At 45.9% G+C, this 14,676-nt stretch overlaps 1 protein-coding gene across 1 annotated transcript; it reads right to left on the reverse strand.

The window, feature by feature from the left end:
• Positions 1-10,222: 10,222 nt before the first annotated feature.
• Positions 10,223-13,878, reverse strand: LOC4347784 (G-type lectin S-receptor-like serine/threonine-protein kinase RKS1). Its single transcript, XM_015795820.3, has 7 exons — positions 12,400-13,878; positions 12,138-12,239; positions 11,852-12,045; positions 11,554-11,764; positions 11,216-11,453; positions 10,986-11,133; positions 10,223-10,866 (listed from the first exon to the last, which is right to left on the reverse strand). Exons 1-7 carry the CDS (start codon positions 13,724-13,726, stop codon positions 10,567-10,569), a joined length of 2,520 nt encoding a protein of 839 aa, XP_015651306.1. The 5' UTR covers positions 13,727-13,878; the 3' UTR covers positions 10,223-10,566.
• Positions 13,879-14,676: the final 798 nt, after the last annotated feature.

Genomic DNA, 14,676 nt, shown 5'->3' on the forward strand with positions numbered 1-14,676 from the left:
GTCGAACACCATCGGCAGGATGGTGAGCCAGTAAGCCTGGTCGCGTGTGCACAAGGACGAAAGTCCTAGCGGTGCTCTCGCAGCGACGGCCTCTTCTGTGCACCCTCGACATACGCGTACCAAGGAACGTGACGGGGGTCGACACGCAACCACTCGCACGACGTGCGTGGACGGAAGGTGCCGAGCTGTGCACCCTCGACTGCTGACAGGAACGAGCGGTGGTTCCTGTCAATCCCACGGTTCAACAGCGCCGGTGTGTCGTACGCCATACCTGCATCAAATAGGTTGATCAGAAACATATAAATAATTAGTTCAACATAAGTAATAAATGTTCATAAGCGAATTACTAACACATATTAAACAAGAGTACAAACAAACAAAAGTGTTTAGTCCGAACACTCATCACGATAACATTATGATACAACACCGAATAGTTCGCAATAATACTAGTACAACAATAGTCGGAGGTACTCATTACAACAACATTGAATTGAAATTACACGATAGAAGTATTTAGTCCGAACACTCATTACATCACAACAGCATTTTATTTCCTAAATTGAAAGCATTGTTACACCATGGAATCGCCTGCTGCGCGACGACGCCTTGGCCTTGCGCGCCTGCTTGTTGTTCCTTCACCAGGTGGTCGCCTACCATCACTTGCCTGTCCAGATGGACTAGCATCTGCGCCGCTTGGAACTTCTGCATTCTTCGGGCATTTCTTGTAAGTATGGCCGCGCAGATCACACTTGCTGCAGCGTAAAGTCCTCCCACCTGCTTCTGACTCATCCATATCATTTCTGATGCGTCTAGTTTGGCGTCGACCCTTTTTCACCCTTAACTTAGATGGATCTGGAATATAAAAAACTTGGGCACTCAGCGTTGTGTAAGATCCTGAGATCCCGAACCCATATATCTCCTCACTCCATGTATGAAAGATTGCTTCTTTCCTGAAATAATTTGAGACGTACACATTGGGAGATATGCCACAATCACCGGCAGCAGCAAGAACGTGTGAGCAAGGAAGGTGATGAAGCTTCGGCTTCATACAACTGCAGGTACATCCACCATCCGCCTTCAAGACACATTCCTGCACGGCTTGCTTGCGATAGATACCACGCCTGCTCCTATCAACACACATTATTTCATACCGATGCACTTGTATGCCTTGAGCAACAACTCGATGTCTCCGTGCCTTTTTGATTTTATCTTCCATGTACTTTGTCACTACGTTGCCAAACACTATGTTGTTATCGGCCATGGACGGACCAATTTTCTTGTATCGATCCCTAAAGTAGGCTTGCGTGCCGTGAAGGATGAATTCAACAATAGCAACCAATGGAAGTACCCGAACTCCTCGCATTACCCAGTTGTACACCTCTGCCAAATTGGTTGTCATTATGCCATACCGAGATCCATCGGTGTCGAACAATAGAGACCACTTCTCCTTAGGCTCATTCTCAATCCACTGAGTGAAATTTCTGATGGACGACCCTGACCTCCTTCTCATTGTTGGTGGGTCATCATGTAATGCACCAAGAGGTATGGGAGGCTCGTCACCTTCAACTAGTGGTCTGCGAGATTGCTCATCTGTTTGCTTCGTTGTCAACTCATCCAACTTGTCCCACAACTCATTAAATTTCTTCTTTTGGTTCTGTGCACAGAGCCTCTTAAAGAGCTCCATAAGATGCTTGTTCTTGAATTGCTTGTAGAAATTTGCACCCATGTGACGCATGCACCACCGACTCCGAACATCAGGCCACTTAGCTGGAAGTCCCTTCTCATCCCAACCGTTCTGCAAGTAGTCAATAGCCCGCAACATACCCGCATGACGATCATGTATAAGGCAAACGTTGGGCCTCATACGCACCACTGCAATGTGCACTCTCTCTAGGAACCAGTACCAGCTTTCAGTGTTCTCACTCTCTACAAATGCAAAAGCCATAGGTAGAACCTGGTTGTTCCCATCACACCCAATTGCTGTCAATATCTGACCTCGGTATTTACCTGTCATAAAAGTTCCATCTATGCATAGAACAGGTCGACAATGCACAAAAGCATTGATGCAAGCACCCAATGAGAAAAAGGCTCTTTGCAGCACACTCTTTGTTCGATCATCAACCGATGTAAATGTATGTAGGTCATAGTACGTATTATTATTCCTCTGGGCAATGGTGGCTAACAAACGAGGCAAATTATCATAAGAAGCTTCAAATGTGCCATACCTCATCTCAATGATCTTTTGTTTGGCTCTCCAGGCCTTTGCATAGCTTATGGTGTACTTGAATTTGTTCTCGATGTGCATAATAATTGATTTTGGTTCAAAGCCAATGTTACCAACAATACTGCTGTACATCTCACTTGCCACAAAAGCTGAAGTGATGTTTCGGTGATACTTCTCCACCCCTTGTAAGTAGCACTTGTGCTCGGTCACAATGCTAACTTTCCAATAATCATTCCATTTACCCTTATATGCATGGACACACCACGGACAATCTTCCTTCATGCACCTCACTTCATACACATAATTTGTTGACTTGACCACCCTAAACTCTCTCTGCAAGGAAACTGCCCAATGCTTCACCGCCTCCTTCATCTCATCCTTATGAGCATACCTTGCACCCTCAATTACCTCGTTCTCCTTATACTCCCAGGGTACATGATCACCCTCTGATATAACAAGTCCAGAGAAGTCCTCATTTGCCCAATCAGTGGCCATTACATCACCTTCCTCATCGGATGATGCGTCGTCGTCCACTTCCTCATTATCCGAATCTTCCCTCTCCATTTCATCAACAATTATACCGACTCTCTCCCCCTCATCCGCCATGCCCATAGCCTGCTCCTCCCTTGGTTGATTTTCCTCATTTTGCATCGATGGTCCAACAACATCCCCTGCATTGATAGGACCCTCTACATCTTCGGTTTGCATTGAAACATTTATATCTTTCTCTTGTACCGACACAAATATAACGAGGGGCCATGACCGTTCAAAAGCCATTTCCACATACCGTCTCCAAGCATCAGTGCTGTCCATCGGCATTAGTTCCCAAAAATAACCTTCTGTTGCACGACTCACTACAACTGACACTGACATTGTGTAGACTTCTTGGTCTATTCTAAATCCTCTCAACAACCAACTATAAATTGACTGAAATGTTCTCTCCGCAGGCCTATCGATGCCCTTAGATGTCATTACAAAATCTGACAGATCAACACCATCTGGACCAAATCTAATATTTCCTTCCCCGTGAACTATCTGAAATGTGACCTTACTTGACATTGTGCCTGATGAAAACAATAACTGCGTTAACCTCGCATTTCTGTACTACGCCCTAAGTTACATTCTCTACAATATTGTTCTCTAAATTTCTAAAATTACGTTACATTCTCCAGATCAAACTAAACTACATCTTACAATTAACACTACTGTCTATGTCTCAATTCATACTATTATATTCTATGCTCTGGATCTACACATATGTGCTGTGTGCTACAGATGTGCTAAAATATATGGAACTAAAACTAAAACGCAACATATATACTCAAACATAACATATTAGTACAAATGCAAAAGATGTATGGGAGCATACCTGTGATGAATTGAGCGAACCAGCAGGGCTTCGCCGCTCCCCTTCTGCTGCCCTCCCCTCTCTCTCTTTCGTTTTTTTTGGATTTTTAGTGAATATAATGAAATTTCACAGAGGAGGGACGGGGCTTTATAGGGGGGAGGCAAAAATCGCCCTCCCCCAGGGCGGCAAGGGGGCCGCCTGCAAAATTCCATGCCCCCTCGCCGCCCATTTGCAGGCGGCCCCCCCCCCACAGTACAAAATCGCCCTAGCGGAGGGCGGCAAGGGGGCCGCCTGCAAAATTCCATGCCCCCCCTCGCCGCTCATTTGCAGGCGGCCCCCCGCACAGTATAAAATCGCCCTAGCGGAGGGCGGCAAGGGGGCCGCCTGCAAATTTCGTTGACGGCCGTCGCCCGAGAGCGAACGGCCGTCTGCCACGTCATTTTCGCCGCCCTCTGAGAGGGCGATTTTTAAAAATCGCCCTCCCAGAGGGCGGTAGGCGACTACTTCCGTCAATTTTCAAAATGAAAAATTATTTTTGTAAAACTTTTAATAAAAAAAATTATAAATAAAAAAAATTCTCCAATAATCTATAGGTACGTATAAATATACGTATCGCACCATTAACTGCTGATCTACCTCTCATACACACAATGCCTTGAAACAAATACTGGAGCCAGGGGTGGATCTAATCATTAGGCAGGCAAGGTGGATCGACCGACCCAGCTACGATCCGTGTCACCCCATACCCCCAAGGCCCTCCCTACCCTCTTATAATAGTCATGGGCCATCAAAATTAGGTATAACAAGGTGTGAACACCCAACAGATTAGTCCATCTCTTCACAACACATGCACGCCGCAAACGATGATTGAAATGATCGAGGTAGTTATGCGATTGAAATATAAATATAATATGTGTTGTGTTGAATTGTTTTTATTGAGTGCACATCTCAGTTCTCCGCCCGATCTATGTTTTAAAGCTACGTCCGCCACTGACATGAGCTGTAGATGGTAAATTTGTAGCTTGTTTTTCTTCTCTCTCCGCTCTTCTAGATAATTTGTAGATCCTGCTTACATTTATTGTAGTCGCTTTTATATAAGGTTCTGCTAGTTGCCTTATTAAAAACAGTAAAAACTAACTGATCCTATCATATTTCTTGTACTACCAGGTATATATAAAATTCATCTTTTAAAAACAGAACCTTACAACTCTAATAAGTTATAAATGAGTGACGATCCTCTATGTACAGTACTGCTCTCTAACATGTGGACTCTACATACTCTCGAGCTCACGTGTCGATCTGCAATACTGCAGAGGCTCCACAGACCCTCGGGCCCACATGTCGGTCTGTAATACTGCAAAGGATCTGAATTGCTCTAAAATGTCGACTTAAAGGTACCCTAAAATTTCCATTCAGCAACCATCGCGGCATGGCCGGCTAAAATTTCCCTTCAGCATAACAGAGTGGATGACCATCGCGGCATGGCCGGCCACTCTGACGCCTGGAAAGGCGCCATTCCAACGTGCAAGCTAGCTAGTGCCTGGACGAGTTCGAGCCGGCGGCGAGCGCAGGGGTGCCTGCCGGAGTGCCGGTGGAAGGACGGCAGCGTCGACAGGGACTTCGTGGCGCTGCCGCTGGCGAGCATGAAGGTGCCGAACATGGCTACGTGGCCGCCGGTGAGCCGAAGAGGCGGCGGGCGCACCGTGCGCCAGCGACCGAGAAGCCTGGCGCTGGCAAATGAAGACGTTGAGACGTCGCCAGGGTCAATTTTTTGGGTGGGCCCTTTCTCTACCTGTACTCTATCCCAAAAGTGAAAAACCAAGAGCCCCATCTTGTTGGCTTAATAAGTCAAAGCAAAAGTTAAAATTTAAATTTTCAAACTTAATTTAAAATATTTTCAACATAATTTCTTTGTACCATTAGTTTTTAAATCGCTACGAACAAATATATAAAAGTTTTACCTATAAAATAATTTTTATTCCCTAATATATGGGCAACCGATAAGGCTCCAATTTCATAGAGATGTATTTAAACAAAGTGCATGTGCATGTTCAGATATATCCTGAGGATTGGATTTTTTTTTTCTGGGATAGGGAGTGCAAGTATATAATTGGAGGCACCATGTACAGCATCAAAGTCAATAAATAGGATACGCAGTGACATCCCCATTCCCAAGTCGCCAGGAACCAGGCTATAGGTCGTATGAACATGTGGGCTGTGGCGGGGCAAGTTGAAATTCAACCAAACAACCCATTGTAGCAAGTTATTTGGCCACAAGGTGACTAACATCAAGTCCAGTGAGATGTCTCCAGCCAAGTGCCATTCCTGTTCTCGATGTTACCTTACATATTGGTTCGTGTAATTGCTAACCTTTTCTGGGTCCACGGTAGGTTTAGGATTTATACTGGACTACTGGTTCACTCATTTGCCGCCAGGTTTCCAAGTGGATTGCTATTTTCTCACTCCCCATAATACTAGACGCAGGCCCTTGTTACTCAGACAAAATGGTAGTCGAGAACTCTAGGAACACAATGACTGACAGTTCTTCAGAAACGGCAGAGCAACTCTCTTCAGAGCCTGCATATTACCTTCCACCCTGGTACTCCATTTGACACGGGATGCTCAATGCATTCGTGAATCTGCGAGCATGAGAGACTTGTTAGGTTTTTTATGGAAGTGCAAATGAGTGAAGAAAGGTGAAAATCCGTTAGATTCTCATAAGCAAATTAATCCGCGTTTTGGTAATTTGGAATGGTGGGCTAATTAGATAGGAGTAAATTTTATAACTGCTGTACATTAACCCACATCTTATATAAACTAGCCTATAGATCAAATTAGAAGCTTTACTAAAAAAGAGCATGGTGTGCACACTCGCCTCATGTCCGCATCCCATAGACGTGGCAGGAGGGCAATAGTACAGTCAATCTAACTCTATTGTACTGAAGTTAAAGTCTTTCTAAAAAGAGCAATGCTCCCGTCCTGCGTTTTGTACCGCTCGGTACATGTACCACGCGGTACCAAAACCCATCTGGCCGTTGATTTCGCGTGGGTAGGATTGGAAAAGGAAAAGAAGCATTGTCTGTCCTCCTCATCTATCCCGTAGCGCGATTATCTCTCCCGCAAGAGCGCCGCCGTCTTCTTTTCAGACTCGAGAGCGAGCGCCGCCGAAGAAACCTCGACCCCAAATCCGAAACCCTAGCCGCCAAAAAATCGCGCCCCAAATCCTCCGTTTTGCCGTCTTGGCCGACTTGAGTGAAGCGAAGCTTTCCATCCTGGATGGGGGAAGGCTGTCGCGCCGTGGTCTGAATCGCCGGAGCAGCCACTATACATCGCCGGAAGCAAACTGCCGCCGTTTCAGTCTTGCCTAGCCTCGGCAGCATCCGCCGGAGTCCCCAGGAGCTGAAGCCGCGTCTGTGCCGGTGTTGCCGCAGCCGAGGGATCGATCCAGGATGATGTGAAAAGACCTCGCTACCCTTCCACCGCACATGGCAAAGTGGTACCGCGCCAGGGATAAAAATGGTACCGGGAGGTACCGTGCAATCCTATCCGTTAGATCTCACCGAACGAACGGCCCAGATTTGGTACCTCGGGGGGGGGGGTGCTGGACGATAAAATTTTCCTTCTAAAAAAGTTCACTAGTTAACTATTCAATGAGAACATAATGATTGAGCACGTGTATTCATTATAGAAATTGTCCCTTATAGAAAATATGCAGAATATTTCATTCTGCAGAAACAAAAATGTTGTAGAAATACAATGAGATCTAGAGTAGATTCACACTTGCTGTCTTCCTAAACTGTAAAACACACAAGTAAACTTCAAGGAGACCATATCAAACACCAGGTATTTCAAGCGCAAACAATTGAGATTATGCTAACCTCTACTTTTATCTTCTTTAACACTGTGAAAATATGGAAGTAGTCTAAATTCCTTGATCAGCCAAACACACCTGCCAACATACTCAGGGGAAACAAAGTCCAGCATTGATGGCCAGAATTTCAGCATCTCATACTCGACAAGGTTCAGACGCTCCATTGTGAATAAAGATAGGAGCTCAAGATGTTTAAGTAGAAAGTGAGCCCTTGTGTCAGAGAATGCACTCATACAACAAAGCTTACATGAAACAGTTTGGAGTTGGAACTAACATATCAAACTGAAGTGTGTTCACAATCACCCTCTACTATAATTATAAATGCTACTTTCACTTATGTAAATAATGTTTGTTCACAACAGATATTTGTTGGAAACAAAAAGATAAGAATAGTACATCACAAAATTTTCTGGAGAACACTTACCTCTAACAGTCAATTCGTAAAGAATGTCACACATCTTTTCGGTTATGTCTGTTAGGCTCAACCTGTAATTAGGACAGAGACAGCTCAAACCCTGTGCACAAAGAATTCCTGAATTCAAATCATTAGTTTTGCAAAAAAATAGTATCTTTCAGTATCAGGACTTAAAGAAAATGACGATGTCTAGCAAATCCAGCTTGGTCCTTGGTATCCACAGCAGCATGGAAAGAAATTCAAAGCAACTATAGATGGAGTAAAATAAGCTTAAAATTGAAAGTTCAACAAAGAGGTGGTAAATAAGTAAATTTCATACGGAGTAGCAAACCTCCTCTTACATCATAAGTGGTAATAAGTACTCTAGTTTCTCATATTAGAAATGCAGAAATTTCTACATCATAGTAGTTATCCAACAACATTCTCAACAAAACATATCAGACAAAAGGTTGTGTCTGTATTCTCTAAACTGGTTTCGGCCGGTCTTAATCCTCCAGAGCGTGACGAGCAAAATGATTCTACAGAAGATCGGTGACTTAGGCTTTCTTGATCTTCCGTTCCGACGACCAGTAGAAGAACTTTAGGTACAGCCCAATGAACCCAGCCCCAACGAGGAAGGAGAGAATAGCAACCTGCCAAAGTAATATCTGCTGCGGCTTGGATATGCCAGGGATGAGGAAGCTTAAGAGCATGCCCATCGGCCCATGCGAGATGCGACCATGCCTCCTGGTGAAGAGGAGCACCAGGACACCAAGCGAAAGAATCACGGAAAGATGTTGCGGAGCATGAGCTGAGGAGGGATGGACACTTGGACAGCGGGATCCCTGGTCTCAAGGAGAACGCGGGGAAGCTGAAGGCAAGCATCCAGGACAGTGGCCCTCTCATACCGCTCGCCGGAGCTCGGTGCTCGCCAGCTTCCGCCGCTCATTGTACCGGGCACGGGCAGCTCGGTGGGGTTGAACCCGAGGAAGAAGACGGGTAGGCGGCGTCCAGAATTGTTGAACCTGTGGGCTGGACCCGATTCCGACGAGCGTGCTGCCAACAATATGGGCCGAAACGGGATTCGCATGTACGTGCCATTAGCCCATTACATGGACCGGTACATATAGGGCCCAATACCGGATACTAGTATGTGCTTTGCGTTGGGCTATGCTGCACGGCCCGCACCTTTGCTCTGGCCCAATTCGGTCCGAGACTTTTGGTCGCCCCTCCCCCTGCCGCCGCCGCCGCCGCCGCGCTCGTCCGCTGACGCCGGCGGCCGCCTCGGCGCCTCGCCGTCGCTGAAGCCTGAAGGCACCCCCTACGCCATATGTGATGCTCCACTGGAGCCTCTGCCAGCCCATCCAGACTGCCACCACCTCCTCATCGCTTCTCCTCCGCCAACGCCGACGTCAGCCTTGCCGGACGCCATGGTCGTCCTACAGGCGGAAAAGCCGCCACCTCTGTCCCTCACTGGAAAACCATGTTCGGAGATTCGTTTTCTTTCATCCATACGGCTACGACTTCCGCCCCCCGCCGCCGTCGTACCGGTTACCGGAGCGGGAGAGGGAGGTGAAGTCGCCGGCTAGCACCGCGCATTAAAGGGGATAGATTTCCATTTCTCCGTCCAATTACTCTTCCTTTTTCGAGTCATCACAAAGGCTGGGATGAATGCCTCCATGAACTGCATTGCGGTGAAATTGTTATGTGGTGATGAGCACTGAGCAGTTCCAGTACTGCTAGCTTTCGATCTCTGAAGGAATCTGCATTTCGAGAGGAAGTGCAGAGAGTGGATGGGGACGAGAGAGATATGTGCTGTCTATTTTTCTTCCTTCTCTTGTGGAGAATAGCTGCAAGGAATTGCTTATTATAAGTACCTCCCACAGACTGCTTCTGCACTGTCCTTGTAAGATTGGATATTTCTTGCTGCTGTTCAGTTCTCCTCCTGCCAGATGCTTAATATCATTTCTTTCAGCAGGAACAATTCAGGTTTTACATAATTTAATTACCACAATCAAAGGCCAGACTGCAAAAAAACTAAGAGGAAGGATTGCACATGAATTTACCCAACAAGTTAAGCTATCTGGGTAAGGTTAGAAATATACATTAGTCAAAAAAAAAGGTTAGAAATATACTGATATTCAGTGCTTTTGATTTATTTGATTGTTGCAGTTACTTTCTGGTGATTAAGTGATAAATTCGCTGCATTCAACTATTGTAAGGACTTCAACAGAAAATTGCCGAGTTTGCAAGTGCACTTGATATATGAAACGTTCCAGGACCATCAGAAGTAATAAAAATATGTGGTACTAATATAAATACTTGAGAAAATATGTTTTTTTTTCAGTTTGACTTATACTCACAAATTTTAAACAAGAAAACCTGATACTTCAACTGGTCAGATTCTTTGCAGACTTTAGCAAGTCAAATAACACTCAGTCCATAGCAACAATACTAACTTTATCTGCATCTAATACTCAACATAATCCCTCTAGGGTATTAACTGCTGCCCATAGTCACTGATTGGAATATCTTAAAATATGTCTTTGATTGTAAGTCATCCTGAAAATGTAGAAGATGCCAGATACAGTCATAAGCACTTTCCTTTCAGAATTTCTTAATATAAGCACTCCAACCTCCCAAGCATTATTCTGGTAAAACAAGAGCCATCTACATTAGGTTTGAGTTGCTCTACCGTCCTGACACATCTACATTAAGTTTGAGTTGCTCTACCGTCCCTGAAGAACTGTCATAGTCATGGTGTTTCTAGAGCTACCGTCTGTCATTTTGTCCATTTCACTTGTTGTTTGTGCAAAATATGCAGGCTGATTTGGCATTGCCAGAAATGTTGTGCTTCCATTCTCCAAGATGGACACAACAGATGACATGAGCGGCCTGCTGTTCGGGTTGTCTTCTACACACAAGAGCCCGACGTGGATGCAAAGCTGGACTTCATCCAATGAACTGCTCTCCGCAATGGATGAATCTATCAGGTTTTTCGCCTTGCCTTCCTTCCATAGGCTCCATGCCTGAATTAAACAGTCAATTCAATATTTTTCATTTTAACATGGCTATAAAATCAAATTGCTATCTGAATTGTAATGTCAGAACTGCATAGCTTTGGCCTTTGGCAGTTTCAGTTACTTACATAGACTATAAGGCTTGGGAATTCCATGATATCGGTAGAGCTTATCCGGATACCACTTACAATCTCCAAGAGCAGTACTCCAAAACTATAGACGTCAGACTTGACAGAAAAGCTTCCCTCGGTAGAATATTCAGGAGCAATGTAGCCACTGTTATGATGGGAAAATTGTTAAATGCTAACCAAATCCATTCATATGAAAATTATGGTCAGGTTTTCAAAGGAATACTCACTATGTTCCCACAACTCTTTTGGTATTCGCCTTTTGCTGGTTTTCACCAAAAATTTTGGCCATACCAAAATCTGCTATTTTGGGTCTCATTTCAGCATCCAGCAAAATATTGCTTGCCTTGAGATCTCTATGTATTACAGTTAATCTTGAATCTTGGTGGAGATAAAGAAGTCCTCTAGCGACACCTTTGATTATCCCGAATCGTGTCGGCCAGTCTAGCAGTGATTTTCTCGCACCATCTGCAAATAACATCAACATCATCATAAAAATCATGTCTACCCTGTTTTCCTTTTCTTTTCAGTAAAGGTTAGTTGTGAACTTGTGATCACCTGAACTTACCAAAAAGAATAGCATCTAGGCCTTTGTTAGCTAAGTATTCATATATCAACAACTTTTCAGATCCCTCAGTGCAACAGCCAAGAAGTCGAACCAAGTTCCTATGCTGTAATTTGGCAATCAAAATAGCCTCGTTTTTGAACTCCTCTATTCCTTGGTCAGAATCCTTGCTGAGCCTTTTGATTGCAACTTCTTGACCATTTTCTAATGTTACCTTCCAAATTATAAAAGAGTAAGTAAGAATTGAGTATAATTCAATTCAGAAAAAAAAACTGCAAAAGGTTAATTCAGAATAAATTACCTTGTAAACCTTTCCAAATCCTCCACGTCCGATCAAACATGATTTGGAGAAGTTGTCTGTTGCAGCAACAATATCACTGAATCGTATGGATGGAAATTCAAGATCCTGAGTAGGATTTTCCTCAAGAAGTTCACTTGAAGTATTCCTACTTCCAGGAACCAACGTCTTCTGGCTATCTCTTTTTCTTCTATTCTCTGTAAAGTTTAAGTTAAGGTCTTGTCTTCTCTCATGACTGATCAGAGCATATAATCTAAACATAAAAACAAGGATAGAAGTACTACTGTACCTCTGGACTTGCAGAAATATACAAAGAAAATGCAGGTGAGCACTAAAGCGCTGGCCAGTATTGGCACAGCAATTTTCACAACATTTCCCCTTCCCCTGCTACCTGCACCAAAACAGGGCAATGTATTATGAACAAATGCAATACGAAACTGGTTTGAATTTTGTCTCTTTGACAGTTTTCAGCTCATTTTTAACCAACAGCAAATGATACAACCTGCATATGCTTGTGAAATCTGGTTTCAAAATTTATCAATTTAGCTTACCTGTTGAACTTGCAGGAACACGGAGGTAGAGCGTCTCGCCGGCGCGGCCCCATGTCGTCTGGCCGATCATCACCATGTCGATAAGCTCACTGGCCCACACCAAGCACCGGCCGATGTCCCCCCGGGCGCTGCTGCTGCTCAGGTCGGCGTGGGCGTACGCCTCGCACGAGCAGTTCATGGCGCACCTCGCCGCGCACTCGTCGAACGTCATGTTCCCGACGAGCGTCGAGAACTTGTCCGGCACCTTCATCCGCGGCAGCGCCAAGAAACCATCCCCGCCACCGCACGGCGGCGCCTCCTTCCGCCGGCAACCCCCCGAGAACCTGCCGGCGCTCCACTCCCCGCCGCTTGCCGGCTCGAAGCCGTCGAGGCACTTGCACGCGGCGGCGGCGCCCGTCGTGATGTCGCAGTAGCCGTTCGGCCCGCAGTAGCCGTACGTGGTGCAGTGGTGCGTCGGGAACGAGCTGAAGGTGATCCACTCCGACGAGCTCTTGTCCCAGCCCAGGAGCTGGAACTCGCCGGAGCTGGTCATCACGTACCGCGTCGGCGAGGCGCCGTCGGAGACCCTGAGCTTCACGTAGATCTCATCGTCGTTGTCCACCACGTCGAGGTAGATGGTCGTGCCGGTGGCGGCGAGGTACTGGCCGGAGGTGAGGTAGCCCGTCCACACGGTGGTGCGCCAGTACGGCCTGGACCCGTTCCACATGACGAGCTGGAGCGACGTCTCCGGGTCCATGCCGTACGAGAAGCTCCCCGGCGAGGGGTCGCCGCCGGCGTCCTTCCAGGACACAAGGCGCGCGCCACGCCGCGTCCGTTTGTTCAGCTGGATCTTCATCTCAGGTATGAGCGTGTCGGTCGGGTGGTCGAAGCTCTGCCACAGGATGGCGCCGTTCGACCGGATGACGAGGTTGCCATTGTTGAGGAGCTCGGCCACCGGCGGCGAGGTCGAGCGCCCAGCCGCGACGCCGGCGGTGACATTGGTCGACCAAAGAACGCGGCCGTCGGCGTCGGACAAGACGAGGTTGGAGTCGTTGGTCAGCGCAAGCCTCGGGGCGATGGACCTGCCGGCGGCGATCGCCGGAGCTTCCCGGTTGGCCACCCACACCACGGTGCGGTCGGTGATGTTGTACCATATGCCGATGTACTGCCTCTCCGGTGTGGAATTGGACGGCGAGAAGAAGCCTAGCACGAAGGCCCCGCCATCCGAAGCTCTTGTTTGCCCCGGCAACAGTTGCTCGCCAAGCTCTATCTTGTCGCTGGCCGACGAACACAACCGCGGCAAGAGGAGGAGGAAGACGACGATGGTAGTACAAGCTGTACTATCCATCACCAAGATTTGTATTCCCTTCTGTACTCTACAGGATTACAGAATCAGGAGGAGCAGCTTCGAAGTGCACAATCAGATACATAAACTCTGAAAATTGCAGTCTGAATGAAATTTCATTGGGCGAGTTTTTTTTTTTTCCAGCATCAAGAGTTTCAGACAACGTCTAAGTCTGACAGTTGGTACTAGTACACGGTGACGTTGTGCCAGGTAGATTAACGGCGTGTTTAATTCGCGAAATAAAATTTTTAAGTGTCACATCGGACGTTTGACCGGATGTCGGTTGAAGTTTTCGGTCACGAATGAAAAAACTAATTTCGTAACTCACCTGGAAACCGCAAGACAAATTTGTTAAGTCTAATTAATATGTCATTAGCATATATGGGGTTACTGTAGCACTTATAGCTAATCATGGACTAATTAGACTTAAAGAATTCGTCTTGCGAGACAAATTTTTTGGAACTAAACAAGGCCTAACAAATGGACGGAAGAAATAGTCTCCTCTGTTACGCACAATGCAATATTCAACAACAACTGAAGATTTTCTTCTTAGGAGGTGAACACGATGGTGCGACCAAGAACAAGAGGATCGGTAGGTAAATACTAGTACTATTTGGTGTGGAAGCGTGTTTTTTTTCCTGCATGTGCGTGTTGTTCATACTGCGCGTGAATGTCCGTCCAATGGTGTTCTCTTCTGTACAGTCCTAGTCAGAACAATGAAAATATGAAATCAAACCAGAGTTGTAGGTTGTGAATTTTTCAGGTATGTTTAAAGTCTCTACTCGTTTTGCATTTGTCTTGGTTACCGAAACTTCAGAGCTTAAACCTGAAAGTCACCTTCCAGACTTGCTTCTGATGATTGATGAAATCGACTTTATTTTGGACAGGTGAAGATCGTCGGCTGAATTTTATTAGGATCAGGAGAGAGCTGCAGGAAAACGTGATCAACGACA

The sequence above is a fragment of the Oryza sativa genome, chromosome 9 (assembly GCF_034140825.1).
Source record: "Oryza sativa Japonica Group chromosome 9, ASM3414082v1".
In the NCBI taxonomy this organism is placed as follows: Eukaryota; Viridiplantae; Streptophyta; class Magnoliopsida; order Poales; family Poaceae; genus Oryza; species Oryza sativa.